The 17,151-nt window shown below is 48.4% G+C and overlaps 1 protein-coding gene across 1 annotated transcript; it reads right to left on the reverse strand.

Moving 5' to 3' along the window:
• Positions 1-2,242: 2,242 nt before the first annotated feature.
• On the reverse strand, positions 2,243-16,169 carry LOC121048555 (regulating synaptic membrane exocytosis protein 1). The gene is made up of 9 exons (XM_042292144.1): positions 16,128-16,169; positions 15,891-16,004; positions 11,004-11,042; positions 10,246-10,379; positions 9,028-9,212; positions 8,002-8,183; positions 6,293-6,365; positions 6,122-6,236; positions 2,243-2,898 (listed from the first exon to the last, which is right to left on the reverse strand). The coding sequence occupies exons 1-8, from the start codon at positions 16,167-16,169 to the stop codon at positions 6,127-6,129; spliced, it is 879 nt and encodes a 292-aa protein (XP_042148078.1). The 3' UTR covers positions 2,243-2,898; positions 6,122-6,126.
• Positions 16,170-17,151: the final 982 nt, after the last annotated feature.

Genomic DNA, 17,151 nt, shown 5'->3' on the forward strand with positions numbered 1-17,151 from the left:
TGCTTCTACGGTGAGACACTTTATTATATGTACAAGTCTCCGACCAGTGCGGAAGTGGATGAGGTATAGACACCACACGCTATCAATAGGGGTTACAATTTCGCCGTCTCGATACTTTGCTCACGCGCTCCGGTTTCCCTCATGCCTGCATGCATGCCCTCCGACGTTGTCTCTGCTTCAGCCCAGAGCCCGATCAGCGAGTGAGGGGAGGCCGACACTGGTCGACGCTGTACCGACATTGAAACACCGCGGCACGGCTTGCATAACGATGCCCACCAAAGGCCGACGCAGCCACGACACAGGATAGTATATACGTCTGCTGGTTTGTGGCTGGACCGGTCTGGTAGCGACATCCTTCCCAGCCGGTGCGGGGCCAACCCTGAGCCGATGTACCGTCCGCGGCTGTAGTTCCTGGCGTACGTCTCCACTGGCGAGGGATCCCCGGTGGAACTGCCCGCAGAGTCGCACGGTCACAGGTAGCATCGGAACCGTCGGGACAGGTGTATTTGAAAATGCGCTCTGTAGCGGACACCCCTCCCCGGAAGAGGAATTGTGCGAGGCTGCACTCAATAACGAATCAAGCGGGGGCTGCCGGGGTCGCGACAGATCGAAAAATAACTCCGAGGGGGCGCGTTTGCATCTACAAGACACTCGCTGCACGCTCGTCGTCGTTGCGCGAAAATATTTACATAATTTCATTATGACACGCACGCAGAGGCCCTGTACAGCTTCGTCGGAATATATTTATATATTTATAGAGCATTTTTTATTTTTTTTTTTTTTTTCACATCTTCAAACTATTCAAAACCAAAGGAGGAGGAACGTGTCGTTCGTGAACCTTCCATTTGCCGACATCCTGGCAAGCTGTCCTGCCTTTCCTTTTAGTATTCGTAGAGGTATATACGTTTAACGAGTGGTACGTGATGGTTATATCCGCGGAGAGCATCTCCTTTCGTAACGAGCAACGGGGAATATTGACAGTTATTTTTGGTTGTTGCGAGAGACGAGTATAAGAACACCGGAGGCAATGGAGAATTGGGCCAACGTGTCCGACCGTTTCGATATGTCAGCAATCACAACCAGCTCGCCGAGCCTCGGCTCGGAGAGAACCGCTGTCGGCGCGGAGAAAAACCCGGAGCAGCCGGGGCTTCGACCGCGCCATCTCTTGGTCTAGCCGCGGCACGCCGCGGGTGTGTCAGGCTCGTGGGAAACTTGGAAAAGAAAAAAAGACTAGGTGGAACGATGACGTCAATTGACAGAGGCTAAGAAGCAGCACTTGTCCATTAAAAACAATGACACTATGGAGGGTGGGAGAGAGAGAGAGAAGAGGGAGGGTGCGCACCGTGTAAGGCAGTATTACACAGAGCAGTTATGCCATCGAAAGAGTTGCGCTGGCGTTAAAGGGCCCCTGACTGTTTACTGAAACATGACTCACAAGGGCTTGGTAATGTCAAGAAAAAAATAGCCTTTCTTTCTCGATCGGTCATCTGCTATGGCGGGACAGAGCAACGACACAGCTGGGAATATTGACGTCTAAGGCCACACCATGCGCGATTTAATTGAAAAAGAATAAGAAAACATTTCCCACTCAATTTTGTCAAAAATACGCCACAAATGCGTAAAAAAAAAAAAAAAGAACTTCAACGGGTAGTTGCGGGGAGTGAAAGAAATCACGTGACATCCGGAGTCTCTTACGTCAGGTCCTTCCGTCCTGATTTTTAGGATTCGGTTTGTCTTCGTTCGTTTGTCCTCAACAAACGTGCGACTATGTAGTAAAAAAAATAATGAAAAGAGGAATTTTGAAAAAGAGAAAAAATGAAAAGAGAATATGGAGAAGAAACCGGATTTGAGCGCTTCGCACGAAAATAAAGTTCAGTTGTAACTAGCGCTGTGTCTGTCTTCCTTTCTGTCCGTTGTCCTGTTGCGCTTTTTAACCATCACAAATATATTTTTATTTTATGAGGGGGGGGGGGGGGGTTAGGCGCCCTTTAACGCTAGCTGTATACCATATGATTTGAGTTATGCATTTCGGAAATGTTGATGTAAAGAAGAAGAAACCATACCGATAAACAACAGAGTCAGGACCCATCACCTTCGGTGTTCACAATGCTCCCCAAGGTCGTAGCCCTTGGGGAGCATTGTGAAGGCCCGTTCGCCGGAGGATCGCCGGCAACGGGTCGAGACACGAGTGTTGGTCGGGGCTGTTTGCGACGGACTCGACCTCTCCTTCCTAGGTGTACGTTCCACGTGCACGACTGGACCAAGTGGCAACAAAAAAATAAAAAAAGCGAGGCGTTTGAGATTTTAATGCTTAGAGTAAGCGCTCGTTGAGAAAGCCGTGGTCTACATGGTCTTCGTGACCATGTCCGCGTGCGCCCCTTTTGTACTAGCGCAGGCCGCGAGGGGTCTCCGGCGACGCCACTGCGCTGTGGTCGCCGAGCGACGCAGCGTGCGACCATGAGCGTACAGCTTCGGGTCGACAAAATCACTCCATCTAGCATCGGGACGCTCGGCGATACACGTAAACAGAACAGATGTTTAGCTTCGTACAAGGCACTTAAAAATAACGTGTACACACTTATTGCAATAGGACATTGCAACGCAATATAAACGCTCGTACATGTATACACACGAGACACTGAGAGCCGCATGGAGCTGCGCACGGACGACTCCGGTGATGAGAGTCGTCGCCCTTGGCGCGCGCCGGGGTCCACCCCTCGGTGCCGAGTCCAGCGCTGCGCTATGGGCGCTCTGCCAGGTCGACCGAAGGGGCGAGCGCCGAGGCTGGCCCCGGGCCGAGAGCCCTCGTCGTTGTGGGGTTCAACTCCCGGACAGGCGCCGCTCAGGCCAGGAGGCCCACGAGCCGTCTCACTGGAATCGCCGCAAGAAACAGGAGATCTGCTTGCGTGTATACAGAGAGAGAAGCAGAAAATTACCGCTTTCGAAGCTTCACCCTCTTTTTGACGAATACGAGAAAAATTGTCAAATCTAAAATGTTCCGATGCAAGAGGGTGTGGTGGTAACGTAGCCTTTTTTTTTATATATATAGAAATTTAGCGCCCGGTTAGGTGTCGCTTTCTTTGCAGAACATCTGCATCAGAACGTCCTCAGATGAAGCGCATTGATTGTTCCAATTTTCTAGTATTGCGGGTCAGATGTGAAAATGCGGCCTGTTTCTGCATTAGTATCTTAGGCCATCTGGTCATTCAGAGAAACAAAACGCACCACGAGAACATATTGTGACGCTAATTTGTTTATTTTATATATTGCATACAATCGTATATCGACGCTTTCAGGCAGCTCTGAATCCGCCGCCATAACCGACCTTCAGTTTTCCCCTTTCCTTCCTTCCATTCTCTTTACTTCATTATAACCACAGCAGGAGAGGTTATATCCACTTTAGGTGCTACTGTGTCCTTGTCCCCAGCATAGGCCTTTGTGGAGGCTCGTCAATGCCCGGTTCAGTGGCTCGGCATCGCGGTAAAACGAGAGAAGGTCGGCAATGGCGGCTCAATGTGGCCCGTGTTTAAAGCGTCTATAAGTATTAGAACAGGTTTTGCAGAAGTAAACAGACGTAAAATTGCCAAAAGCACCAATAACAAACAAAACAATGATAAAAGTAGCTATCTGTCGAAGCACTGTTGCGATCTAAGGAATCGCGCGGGGACACGCTAAAACACACACACACACACACAAACACACACACCACACACACACACACACACATATATATATATATATATATATTTGAATGTTTCTGCTAAGACTCAAACATTTCTAAAACTAGGGTAGTCAAAAAGAAAAAAAAAAGAAACTCTTTTTGGGAACAAACTGCCAGTGAAGGCGGACGTCTGGGATTGTAGAAAGACATACTCATTAGCAAAATAATTACCTAAAGTTCACTCATTAGCTTTTCAAATAGTGAAGATAAACATATGGTTCCAATTAAAAACTTGCTGAGCGTCATCGAAAACTCGAAGCACGTTCGAAGCGAGAGGGTGCGCTGAAGTTACTGCTCGTACAACAGGTGAGCGATGCGAAAATGCGGGTGAGATTCTTATCATTCGCATTTTCGCATCGCTGCCCTTGCGCCTGTTGGGCGATAGCTTTAAGCTACCCCCTCGCTTCCCACATTCTTGGAGTCGCCCTATAATTGACTGATTTGGGGGGTTTTCGATGACGCTCAGCAAGTTTCGAATTGGAACCACATGTTTATTTTCACGATTTGAAAAGTTAATAAGTAAACTTTAGGTCATGATTTTGCTGATGAGTATGTCTTTTTTTGCAATCCCAGGCATCCGCCTTGGCTGGCAGCTTGTTCCCGAAAAGATTTTTTTTTCTCAAAAGAACATATTTTGGGGAATGTTTGTAAGTCTTCGCAGAGACCCGGTACAAATTTCCAGCGCTAATGACAGAAAAAAAAATAAAGAAAACCGCCGAGTTTGAGGGTTGTGAACGCAGGCGCGGCGTCGGACATTCCGAAGAAGAGAGCCACTGCGCATGCTCGAACTTCGTTCCACAGTCCAGTGGATAAAGATGGCAGGGCGCAGGACGCAATTAACCGCTGTTGTCGAGCTACCGTATGTCACCGGTGCTAGAAAGCATACATGCTACACGGAAAACAAAGTTGGAGATTTAACTAGGGCCTTCGGCTGTACAATATTACATCTGGGAGGAGACAAGTTGGTTTACAGGAATAGTAAAAAGTTGGAACAGATTTCGCGCTTCTTGGGTCTTTTGGCTTTCACCTGGAGAATCGGGGGTTAAATGTTTCATTCACGTTTCATTCAGCGGTGTTAAAGGGGCTTTGTTCATTCCGAAACTTTTTTGGGATGTCAAAGACTGGACCGCCGCTTGGTGGTGCTTGCAAAGAAAATGGTCTATAGACCAGAAATCTCGACATTTTAGTGCGTGATCAAATTTTATCGACTGGGGCGCCGCCCTGCGGGCCTTTCGCAGGGACTGCGGTTTAGCAGGCGTTCTCGCCGTTGCACACACAATTAGCGCGACTGGGGACGAGCACAGAAAAGATAGAGAAGACAGGACAGGGCGCTACTTACAACTGACGTTTTATGAGAGGAAAGAGGAAGACAAAGTTACAATTAAGACTAAAATCAAAAAAATAAGAAAGGAAAGAATAGGCAAAAATAGGAAAAGAAAAACGTCAGTTGTTAGTAGCGCTCTGTCCTGTCTTCTCTTTCTTTCCTGTGTTCGTCCCCAGTCGCGCTAATTGTGTGTACTATGTTCAACCAACTAGGCCATCAAATCATTTTGCTACAGTTCTCGCCGTTTTCTTTTACATAGTTCTGGGCCACCCGGTGTTCAAACCGCAAACGACGAAACACACGACCAAACGGTGCGCCCAAAAAAAGTTGTGTAGGCAGTGCGTACTGCGGCGTACCACCTCGATTTCCGCAGTCCCCTGCGCCACAAACGCCGGCTGGTGTCGAGAGTAGAACGTCGCTCGCGTCTACTAGCGAGGCTAAAACAAAACCTAAGCGGTCCTGCCACCCTTTGCATGGCAGCACCGCTTTAGACCTGTTCTTCTCGGCCAGTGGGCGCTGTAGCGCCCGAACGACGCGACCACAAAAGGGGTGTCTCCGCTAGCGTCCGCGAGACACGACCATTTAATAGGGAGTTTTCGTAGACCGCGCTTCCTCCTCCGCTAAGCCCTCCGCAACGAAGAAGTCGCTACTGCGCCTGCGCGCCGATAGCCTTGACTGTAGAGTTCCGGGTATCGTAGCGAGTTGCGGAGAGCGTTTCCGGAGAGCGGAAATGATCTACGAAAGCTCCCTAATGATGACAAGAAAGGGCGTCCTGGCGTCCCACGATGCACAATCCACAGGCGCGTGCCAGCGTCTGGCAGCGCCCCTCTGCCCTCTGTCTACGCGCACTAACACAGCGTTTTAAAGGACGCAACCGGATGCGCAACAAAAATGCGACCTAAAAACGTCTGATCTTGCTCGCCAGGGGCGGTGCTCAAAACTTGAAAGCTACGGATCTATTGGGCGGCTCCTAAATTGCCACCACGGGGCAGAGCTTGTATCATGACACTATGGAGGCCCGTAGTATTAGGGGTATGCAAAGCACAGCCAGGGCGACTGGAAGGCTGCGAACTGACCTGGTTCAGAAAAGGTTGCACACGGCACCCTGACATCCCCGAGGAAGCAACGGATGGGCAGTCAGGTTGGAAGTGGGGAAGATGGGCACTCGGTTGCGGCGGTTCTGGTTGCCGACTGGACAGAGACAAGACACGTCAGCGGGGACCAAGCGACAGCAAAGAATCGCTTACTTCGGGTAGAGTCGTTGGAAGACACGGATCTCCGTCGGAAATGCTTTATGAACCTCTTTTCTTGGGTCGCGTTCTGGAGAAAAAAAACAAAAAACGGTTTTAATGATGAGCGTGGCGACCGTAGCGAAACTTTAAGCGCGAGCTTCTTGCTTTGAGATGCGCTACGGCTGCGCTGCACAAACACTCGTACAGGAAGATCACCCACGAAGGCTAGGATCTCGTGCTTCTAGCCTTAGCTGCTGCGCATATATATATATATATATATATATATATATATATATATATATATATATATATATATATATATATATATATATATATATATATATATATTAATAAAGTCGCACTTCGAAACGTTGTTGGAGTTTTAAAGCATTTAGTGAGTCGACGTTTCGGCCTGAGACAGGCCTTCTTCAAGACTTCAAGACTGGGCTTGAAGAAGGCCTGTCTCAGGCCGAAACGTCGACTCACTAAATGCTTTAAAACTCCAACAACGTTTCGAAGTGCGACTTTATTAGTTTATAGTCTTCGGCATCCTACGCTATATTTTCTTTGTCTATATATATATATATATATATGTATATATATATATATATATATATATTATATATATATATATATATATATATATATAAATGAGAAGAAAAAAAATCCTTGGTGAAAACAGCAACAACAGACGATTTATTCTTTGACGTTTCAGCCGGAGTCCGGCCTTCGTCAGGATGAGGTATTTTATATATATATATATATATATATATATATATATATATATATATATATATAATACCTTCAAGTGCGAGGTTGTATAGCGTAGAAACATGGTTTTATTTATTCATGATTTACTGTTTGTGGCAATTCTCTCGCGCCCACACAACACTAGCGATATCTGGTAAGGCTAGGGGCACGTGACGTTAGCATAGCCACTGACAGGTTGAGAACAGCGTCTTTTTCCGATACCCCCAGAACTCGCTCGTTGCCTCCCAGCGTGCACTGGCTGCGCCTGCACGCTCAAAGTTTATGAGAGTTCTATCGAAGATAGGAGACTGGAGGCGGCACAACTGAAAGTCCTACTGTCTATAGTTGTATGCATCGTAAGAAGCTAGAGCTATTTGAGACTCCAGCGAAACGGACGGCGCCTAGCGGGAAACCATTTAACTGGACGGTCCTTTCGCGATCTCTGCTCGTCGACCACCGACAGGTTGTCAGTGGTTGGCGCAAAGAAACAGTTGTCCCAGTGACTTTGTCGGTCGTATCTCCGTGCTGCCCAGGTCACTCTCAACGCAGCCTACGCAACCGTGTGGACCAGACATTGTGCGTTTATCAACGTTCATCAGCACCGTAGGACAGTCCTTCCATCGCTTCCCCGAAAGTCTGTCGAAGCGCGCTTACGTCATTACATCGCCGCAGCGTAATGAATAAAAATCGGGGCAAACCATCGGGTGTGTCCTGTGCTTGCATGCTGAAACCCGAGCGTTGTGCGCTGTGCGTTGAGCTGGCACATGGCACGGCACGACCTGTGTTAGACCGCCATATCTGCCCGATAGGGGGCCAATCGCTGAGTCGCACGCTGAATCGTCGTGTTTCACCGCTTTGATCTCTCTTCTCTTCCTCTGCTCCTGCCGTAGATCGCGTTCACTTTGTTGTCTTGCATGCTCCGGAAGAATGTCTACTGATACTTTTTTTCTCTCGTTATTTAGGACCTCACTTACCAGCACGCCTTTCCTGAACTCCTCGGTGCTGTCGGAGCAGCCAATCTTGGCACCAGCGCTGATTCGAGCCATCTTTCCAATACCGGGGCTGCCGAAACCTGGAACACCGCTTCGGGGATACCTGCTTTCGTCGTGCATGTGCAATTTGTACCAGTGCGACTGCTCATCGAGCACTCCTGAGTCTGCAAGAAAAGCGACGATTCGCTCTGCATTTGGCACTTCATGTGTGCTAGAAGTGTGTTGTCACTGCATTTGTTTGTTAGTGATGGAAGAAGAGAGAACTGTTTGATCTGACGTATCAACATAAGCTACGCTTGAAAGGGCTGTGCACCCGAAATTTGACGCCATCACGCAGCAACCATTTGCCGGCAAGAAACCCCTTCAGAAAAGCTGTTCGCCTCACATCACCGTAGCACACTTTTTCACAGCCTTTAACACCTTTCAAAAATGAGATGGTGCTTGATGCAACACCACCATATTTCACAAGTGAGAAAGGTGGATTAGGTCGGAATGAAGTTGCTCAAATGGGGAAGTCATCGGTGTGTAGGTCTCCTGGAACAGCGTTTTCACACACTTCAAAGTGAAAAATGTTTTAGTGTGTACGATGGACCGCAGGAGACCCTACGAACCATCACGGCGAACCCAGCGCTGTGATAGTATTACCTGACTATAGGTGCCGACATCTGCGTTTCTCTCGAAGGTAACGTGGCACTCTCAAGGCATAAGATTGGCTTCGAGCGCTCGTAGCGTCCTCTGCGGATCATCGTAAAGTAAAACGGAGAATAGTCAGAGGGTGATGTTTTGTTACCTAGTTTATAGGGATCACATTGTTTTTTTTAATAAATAACGCTAATACGTTCGCAGCAGTCACCCTCTTTCTGTCCAGGCCTTCAAATTAGATTTGCGGTGATTGGGATATGGTTGTGTTCACTCTTAAAATATCTATGTATCCATATGTATGGCCACTCCCTCGTGTAGTATTCCTTGCGGGTCGAGAAAGAAATGAGGATGATCGCAGCGGCGTACCTGAGAGGTGAATGACCACTTCCCCGAGGAACTCGTCGCATCCGGCCAGGTGGCTGTTCCAGACGCTGACTTGGAGGAAGCTGCGCTTGAGCTCGTCGGGCGGCACCTCGGGGTAGACCATGGTCTGCTTCCAGACGGGGCTGCTACAGCGCGGCACGCAGCGGCTGCGGCGCTGGGTCTCTAAGCTGCACCACAGGCGCCCATGCTCTTTAATCGATCGGGAAAAAAAACTTTCGTATTTTTATTTTAAGGTTACTCCAATTAAGGCAATAATTACTTCGCGACGCAGTCTGCCGTTATAACGAGTGATACAATGTAAAAACGAGCTCTGTTCCACGATATTCTAAATTAACTGAAAGGTATAAGATGTCTGGGACGACCCTAAATATCTTTACTAAATTTTCGTTTTTTATTTTTTTTTTATTTCTCCGTTCAATTTATTATTGAGTTCAGGCTGTCTGGCCCCATCGAGGCTAAGTGTTCAAACAGCACCGAAAACCACAGATTCGAAGAAACATCAGTCTGCGGCACCAGTTTGCTGCGATCATCAGAACTCGGAAATATTGCGCCACTGCCGGATCGGCTCGCAATCTGTCAACGGTGCGATATCTTGATCGACTTAGTTAATTGAATTTTTTACTCGGTCACGTAGGAAATTATCGAACCTGACTACAGTCGATGACAGGTTAAGAATTGAGTAGATGTCTCGCCTCCACACTCTTAATCTGGTTCCACATAGGTTCCAGTTAAATTAACGTTCCACATATTTTTCTGGAACAAGTCAATATTTTATGTGGATCGGGTAATATATGTGGAACGCCAGTTCTGTTTGCTTTATGTTTGTTTTTGTTATGCGGTACCCGTAGGTGTTATGCGGCTCAGAGGGTCGTTCCAGCTACCCGGCTGCACTTTCGCGCGATTCTGTTCCAGTTAAGACCTCGATAAAGTGCATTTTCTTGTTCTACTTTACTTATCGCCCGGGCGAATAATGATGAGTCAGTGAGGCGTGGACGCCTGCGCAGCGTCTCATATAACGAAGCAACAGCGCATGCGCAGAAGGCGTTCCACAGCCCAGCAGACAAAGATGGCAGCACACAGAGGGCAATTTTTGCAGAAGTCTATACAAAGTTGCATATTCCGTGCCTTAGATTAGAATCTGCCAGCGCGACCGACAGAGATTCTTTTCCAGGGAACGGAGAGGGAAGGGAAACGACTCACGTTCTTCTGGGCAGGAGAAAACACGTGACGAAGGGATCGGGAAGATCACTGCTGTCTCTAGCTGTTGCCAAGCGGCGTGCCTGGACTATGGTGACGTACAAAATGGCCGCCTTGATGTCGTAGCACGCCTGAAGCTGCGACCAGAAACAGACGAGAGTCCTGGTAAGCAGTGGAGCGCGCGCAGTTGTGTTTGCATCTCGCAACAAACCGTGCTGCGAACCAACTTTGGGCTCGTTAGCTTAGGCTCACTATGCCCTCCGATTGATCTCGGACCGGCAGTTTCCGTCCAACTTTAATTGACGTAGTCGTAAGACCCAGACTGCATCGCCACGGACGGACGTCTCTAAGCTCCATCCCCCGGTCGCGTAGCTCAATAAAGGTTTTCTGACTGCCTGAAAACCACGCTATGAAATGCCACATATTGCCCTTCACAGGAAATGGGGCACTTCGTGGTCGAAACATCGGCATGTGTAACACTCAGTGAAATCAATCGATGAATTGTAAAAAAAAAAAAAAAGAAAGTAAAGAACGTCGCCTGAACGATTTGACAGATTACGATTTGCCACTTTAGGTGCAGATGACACATGGCCGAATTGGAAGAGTGACGAGATTCAGAAATGGTAATTTGAGCAATACAAGCGTAAAGTAAGACTGAAAAATATTTTTGACACTCTCGGACGCAACTTTATGGTAATTCCGGGATTGGGGCAAGCGGAACACTCGGTTTAAGGATTAATCACAAACCAGACGTCACCTACCTGGATCTCCCCAGTTATTTTCCCTGTCTTGCATATGTACTGTAAAAAATAAGTAATAATATTCATTGAAATTCTATTCAAACGCCACGGCACGCACAAACATTGACTCGCTATTAACACCAATATTGAAATGGATACCAAAGTAGACTTTAGATGATTTATTAAAATCTTTTTAGCTTCAAACACAAAACAGCTGTTTTCACGGCTAATATTTTGTAATGTAACTTTAAGACGACTTTTAGCAGAAACCCCCGAAGCCGAAACTTCCGCTGATTTTGAGGGGAAAGAGAAGTGACATCATGACTGTCACTTATCTGCGCCTGCGCAAACAAGGAACAAGTACGTCACAAATATGTTTCCCTTCTTTCCCGCTATTGAGTGCGGCGATCCATGAACTGTTTAATAATAGATTTTCTTTGAGGGAGGCAAGGATTTTGATGGAAAGCTTGGGCATTTGGGAACTCTGCTACGTGTCTCTCCGTGACATAGTACTTAACAATTCGCTCCAGTGTCTCCAATAGCCTCAGTCCACTGTCCCGACAATCACCGGTGTCTGTCAACTGAGAAAACAAAATAAGCGTTTTAGCGCCACGAGAACTCTCATCAGTGTCGTTTGTTTAGAAAAAATTAAAAAAAAGAGTTGTTCCTAAGGTGTACCCGACATGCCTTTAAGAAATGTTGGTTGTGTGTGCTCCTAGTGGGACAAAGCTATAATAGAGAAAACCAAAGGCTCCTTCGCGGCAATTCTGAACTACGAGAGAGCAATAAACACGGGGCACGGGTAGAGTAAGTTCTAAAACAAAAATCCATTGTTTTACAACACGAACAGTCGATAGAGCTTGAACTCGAAGAGAGCTAGAGTTCACACTGCGCACATTAACGAGGCTGCGATGACAACCATTCTTTCCCACACGAGGTTCAGGCATCGACGATCGACAGCGTGCCCCATTCAGGTCGACCCCCTGGACACAGAGAACACCGGGATGCCCATTCCGTGTTGCCCCAGACATACAGGACGAGCCCGCATTCCACAACAGCGACGTCCAGGAGAAGCAAAGCAGCAAACACCCCAACATACAAAGCACACCGAGAGCAAGGTAAGAATTTGCGCGAGCCCCCGAACCACTCTCTCTACTCGGGGAGCGGGTCCCCGCCGAGCCGCCGCCCGCGCGCTCCCCAGCGGTCCCCATGCATCGCTGGGTCCTGCCTCGAACAACTCGTTCAATCAGCTCGACAAGGAAACGTCAATAGCTCCGGTACTTAACACGCCAAAACAGGGCCGTGAAGGAACTCCCGTGATAGACCGAATTAACGCCTGCCAACGGTGCAGGGACAGAGAAAATGTAAGGTATGCAGACGATCTTTCGGAGTCGGGCGTTCATTCGGGATTTTGAAATTACGTCGAACTATTTAAGTTAGTTAAATAATTTTAATTGGTTACTTTTTGTCTTTTTAATTTACGAATAAGGGTTCATGGTTTACAATTATGGCGGCTAAATTATGTTTAAGATGCTATAATAAAATTGCACCAGCTGAAACTCCCTTTGTTATTATTCTTTAGAAACTCGTCACATTAATGAATGACCGTTCGTTCTAAAAAAATATGTTGACAAATATGCAAATTCAAGTTGGTTTAGTGTCAACATCGGTTTCTTTTTACTGCCTCAATCTCTTCCACGTGGAGAGCGTCCAATCAAAGCATTGTTGTAAACCTCGTTGTAAACTGATCCGTTGATCAGCAATCGTAGCACAGCTCTTCGTTATGGGATGTTTTAAATGCAATGGAAAAGTCACTTAGCTCCTTTAAGTGAAGTACCTAACTGCAATCTTATCTAAATATGTATTACGCTGTATTTGTACCACACTTCAAATAAGTTTTTTTTTTTAATAAAATATATTTTACAGCTTTGTGTCTCAACGTAGGCTAGACGTCAGGGAGGACCTGCCGAGGGGAGCTGTGACTCAGCCCGGAAACCTCGCATTGTGCGCACCTGCGGAGGCGGCGAGGTTGCGCCCAGCACAATACTCGCCGCTTAACAGTGGGTTCGCTTAAATGGTACGTGGCTTCCTAGGAGGCTATGAATGGGAGTACAGTCACGCCGCTTAACAAGATCTCCTCGGCGCTCCCGCTTCGCTGAACAAAACATGGTCCTACGAACAACACGCAGACAACGTTTCGAAGCACAGGCAGCACACGGTGGATCTAGTCTAAGCCCGCTCCAGCTCGAGCAAGCAGTACCGGAAGAAGCGTAGTGGGGAGAAATGTCACGAGCCCCTTCGTTGCGGTTTCCTTGGAGTGGGGCAGTCTCGATATACTATAGACACGATAGCAAGCCGTTCTATGTCACAGAGTTTATTCGCATTTTCCAGCGTAGCGTCCACTTCACCGAATTTGAGTGAACATGCACCCCAGGGGCGGTCGCAACAGGCGCAACAATGATTGCGCCAAAATCACGAGAATCGTTGAAGATATTGCAAACCGTCGTCTACAGGGTGACTTGACAAACCGTCGCACATGAGATACGAAAAGATGTCTCGAATGCGTATAAGGATCTGTGGGGCGCTGCGCTGCTACGCAGCAAGTTGCTCGGATGTGAAACCTCGCTTCGTTTCTGCACAGAAAGTATTTTATTTTTATTTTTCTGGGTTTGAGGTTATCATGAACTGAATCTGCTGCAGATAACTAAGCAGTGAGTACACATGTGACCTGTAATCCAGCGTCCACGTTTTGATTTATAACGGTGGCAGGTGAAAGGGGGAGTTTCGATTATGGTTTTAGTATCGACTAGAGTTCCTGTATAGGCTCCCTACGGGAGCCAGAGTTGCGCATTTGTTTTCCCCGCGCCGCCACGCCGCTATTCGCGAAGATCCATCACGTGAGGAGCAAAGCATCCGGTGGCGTGCAAGAAAGCCACCTTTACGGTCGCTCCGCCGACGTTTCTCCTGCCCCGGCGTATGTTTCCCTGCTTTCCGCCTCCTTTTCCTCCTCTCCTGTTTTCCATGCGCGGCGGCGCCCGCGGCACCGCTATTCGCCAAATTTAGTCACGTGAGGAGCAAAGCATCCAGCTCGTGCGGGAAAGCCGGCGCTACGGCCACGCGCCGAGGCTGAATGCGTAACTCTGCTACCGTAGGTAGCATATACGGGAACTCTAGTATCGACTGAGTGACAGCGCCCCCTATACATAATGGATGGCTAGAATTATAGATGGGGCTGAACCATCATAATCAAGCGGCGGCTTTCGCCACCTAGTCAAAGGTAGGTAGCAAGTCCAGGTGAAGCCACGCACCCGCAGCGGCAAAAACGAGAAGGACGGGAATTTAGGACCATTTTCCTGCGCTTTATGTTTCGGCCTGGCGGCCGAAACAAGAAACGTAGGAAAATGGTCCCAAATTCACGCCGTTGCGAATATCGCCGCTGGAAAGTGCGAACAGCCTCCGGCCGAGCTTTACTGGTGAGCGCGGCGGTCGGAGCGGCGGGGACCGGCGGGGCGACGACGACAATGCGTGGAGTGACGACGGCCGACGACGGAGGTGGGCATGCAAAGGCACGCGCGTCCCGCGCGGGCCGGTGCAGACGGACGCCACACAGAGAGGCAGGCACGCACAAATTCTTACCTTGCTACACTTAGACAAAGTCGGGGCTAGGGAATCGCGAGGCAGAGGCGACCCCGACTGCGAGACGCCGCAGCCGGGACTTAACGCACCTGGGGGCGCCTCTGAAGGGCAGAGAAGGGAGGGCCGCACGTCACTCGGCGATGCCTCAGCCGTCCGATGGACAGTCAGAGAAGCTGACTGCAGCGAAAGTACGTCACCCTCTAAAGAAAGTCCGCGCGTCTACTTTCCCGTACAACACTCGGAGAGCGAATCACCGCAACTTACGGAGGCAGCTCAGCGAATGACGATGCCGAAACATATGTTCAGACCAAAAACGCAATCTGAGTTGTGATATTACGCGACGCATGTGTGACGTTTTGCATTGCCTGATGTCACAACTCAAGACTGCTTTTTTTTTTTGTCTTAACATATGTTTGGGCATCGTCATTCGCTTAGCTGTCTCCGTCAGTTGCGGTGATTGGCTCTTCGAGTGTGGTGCGGGATAGTAGACGCACGGGCCTTTTTAGAGTGTAGCCTTTTATGTTCACCAGTGATCTCATCTACCCGGGAGAAGTACTCTGAGCCACCATACGGTAAAAGAACACCTTTACTTTGGGGACATTTTGAAAGTACTTCATACGGCCTGGTGCTCATGAAACGCAGTCTTATAGCTGAACTTTCATAAAGTGCCGACTTTGTAGGGAGCGATCACACGGCACATCCTGCAATGACATGGAAGGAAGCACGAAGGAAGCCGAAGCTGATAGGACGAACTTCAAAACAAATCTCTGGAAAGCCTCCGGGCGGCTGCCGACGTTTCGTTGATTAACGTCGGAAGCCTCATCAAAACGGCCAAGACATTATTTTGAAGAATTTAATCTCTTCGGAGATCCCCAAAAGTTCGGTTTCTTGGTAAAAACGACACCTGCTGCTCTGAGCTCTTGCGGGGGCTTCAATTGAATCGTTATTATTCTACAGATCATAGGTGAAGTTTTTCATCGTGAGGTATCATTCACAACTCCTACAGAGTCACTGAATTCTGTCGCATCCCTTATCCTCTACTGCATGTTGGGGCTCCAGCCACCAACGAATTTATTCTCATTGCAGCTGGTTATTTTTCCGCTACTATCCCGGAATATCTTGGGACAGCGCCAACAGCTGTGAACTGGAGCAGGCAAAGAGTCCTAGGCGTATAGGACAAATGTTCCTCGGCTGATCAAGGTGCGGACATGTCTGACGTCGGGCATACTTCGGAAGAACGAGTCCGAGAGTAAAATGAAACACGTGACCAACCTGAGCTTTCGTCGGGAGAAGCGTCCAAGCCCCGATCGTAGTCCAGGGCGCGGCTGCTCCGGGCGGGCTTGCTGGGTGCCAGACCTCCTGGTCTGGGTGTCCTCCTGCCGCCCTCTAGCATGTTGAAGTCGCTGCGTGGGAACACACACGACCTCGATGGGCTTTCAAGTAAAGAGGTATCCACCACTCCACCGCACGAGTGCCTGAATCAGGCGCCCGCTAGCGTCATCCAGGCACCTTTAAGAGGTACGGAAGTGTTCCACGATTTATCTTTGGCATATCGGACGCAAGAAGAGAATGACAATCAAAGGGCAATTTATATAACGTGCAGACAACGCTCGATGACAGGCAGCCGAGCGCGGCGTTATTGGTCGACATCGAGGGATAATCAAAGCACGTGAGCGGATTTGGCGGGTAAACAAACACACGCTCGAGGTGCGCCAGGAGCTGAGGATTTGCTCGTGGTATACGTTTGCTCAGAGCCGTAATCGCGATGGATGGATGGATGGATGAATACGGCTGAGCCCTTTGGATCGGGCGGTAGCTTACGCCACCTAGCCATTTTGTTTTACCATTTAAGCTTAGAATATTTAAATGTGAAATCTATATTCACTCCGCAGTGCAAAGAAAGTGAGGCTATGAAACCCCCTTGCCATCAGTGATTAAGAAAATACCTAGTTTTCTCTCGATTTCTGCCACCATTCACTTAATCTTTGCTTGGTAATCTCTACAGTCTTGAAATCCACTCTCCCTTCGCTGTCTCTAAACCCCAATGACTTTATTAAATCTATGTTGTCTTCGGTAGGCATAGGGTGAAGCCCTTTACAGTAGAGTATCAAGTGCTCAGCCGTCTCGTCCTCCTCTCCACAAGCAGTGCACACTGTTGGCGACTCCAGCTAAACGGACGCCACCAAGCGGGAAAACCGGGAACCAGCCGGACCAGGTCGCTCCGCGCCCCTCCGCGTCTTTGGTGACTTTCGCGGACACTTGTTGTGGGCGCGGTGGCGAACAATGTAGTTTGGCGAAGGTCCGAAAATTTCTTAAGTTTGCTTGAGTGTTCATTAGTGTGGTGAAGCCTCAGTAGATTGTTCCATTTTATCACTTGTTTGAAAGCCCGTTTATTCCCCAACACGCGGTCGCGTGCTTTCCATTTCTCGGATGGGTAGGAATAACGAAAAAACGTTTTGATTTTTTCTCTTTCTCGAATCACATTCAATGTGACGACTACTTGGTAACTGATGAGTGGTTTCTTTATACGTTT

This window comes from Ixodes scapularis, unplaced genomic scaffold (genome assembly GCF_016920785.2).
Source record: "Ixodes scapularis isolate PalLabHiFi unplaced genomic scaffold, ASM1692078v2 PGA_scaffold2__306_contigs__length_199485367, whole genome shotgun sequence".
Lineage (NCBI taxonomy): Eukaryota > Metazoa > Arthropoda > Arachnida > Ixodida > Ixodidae > Ixodes > Ixodes scapularis.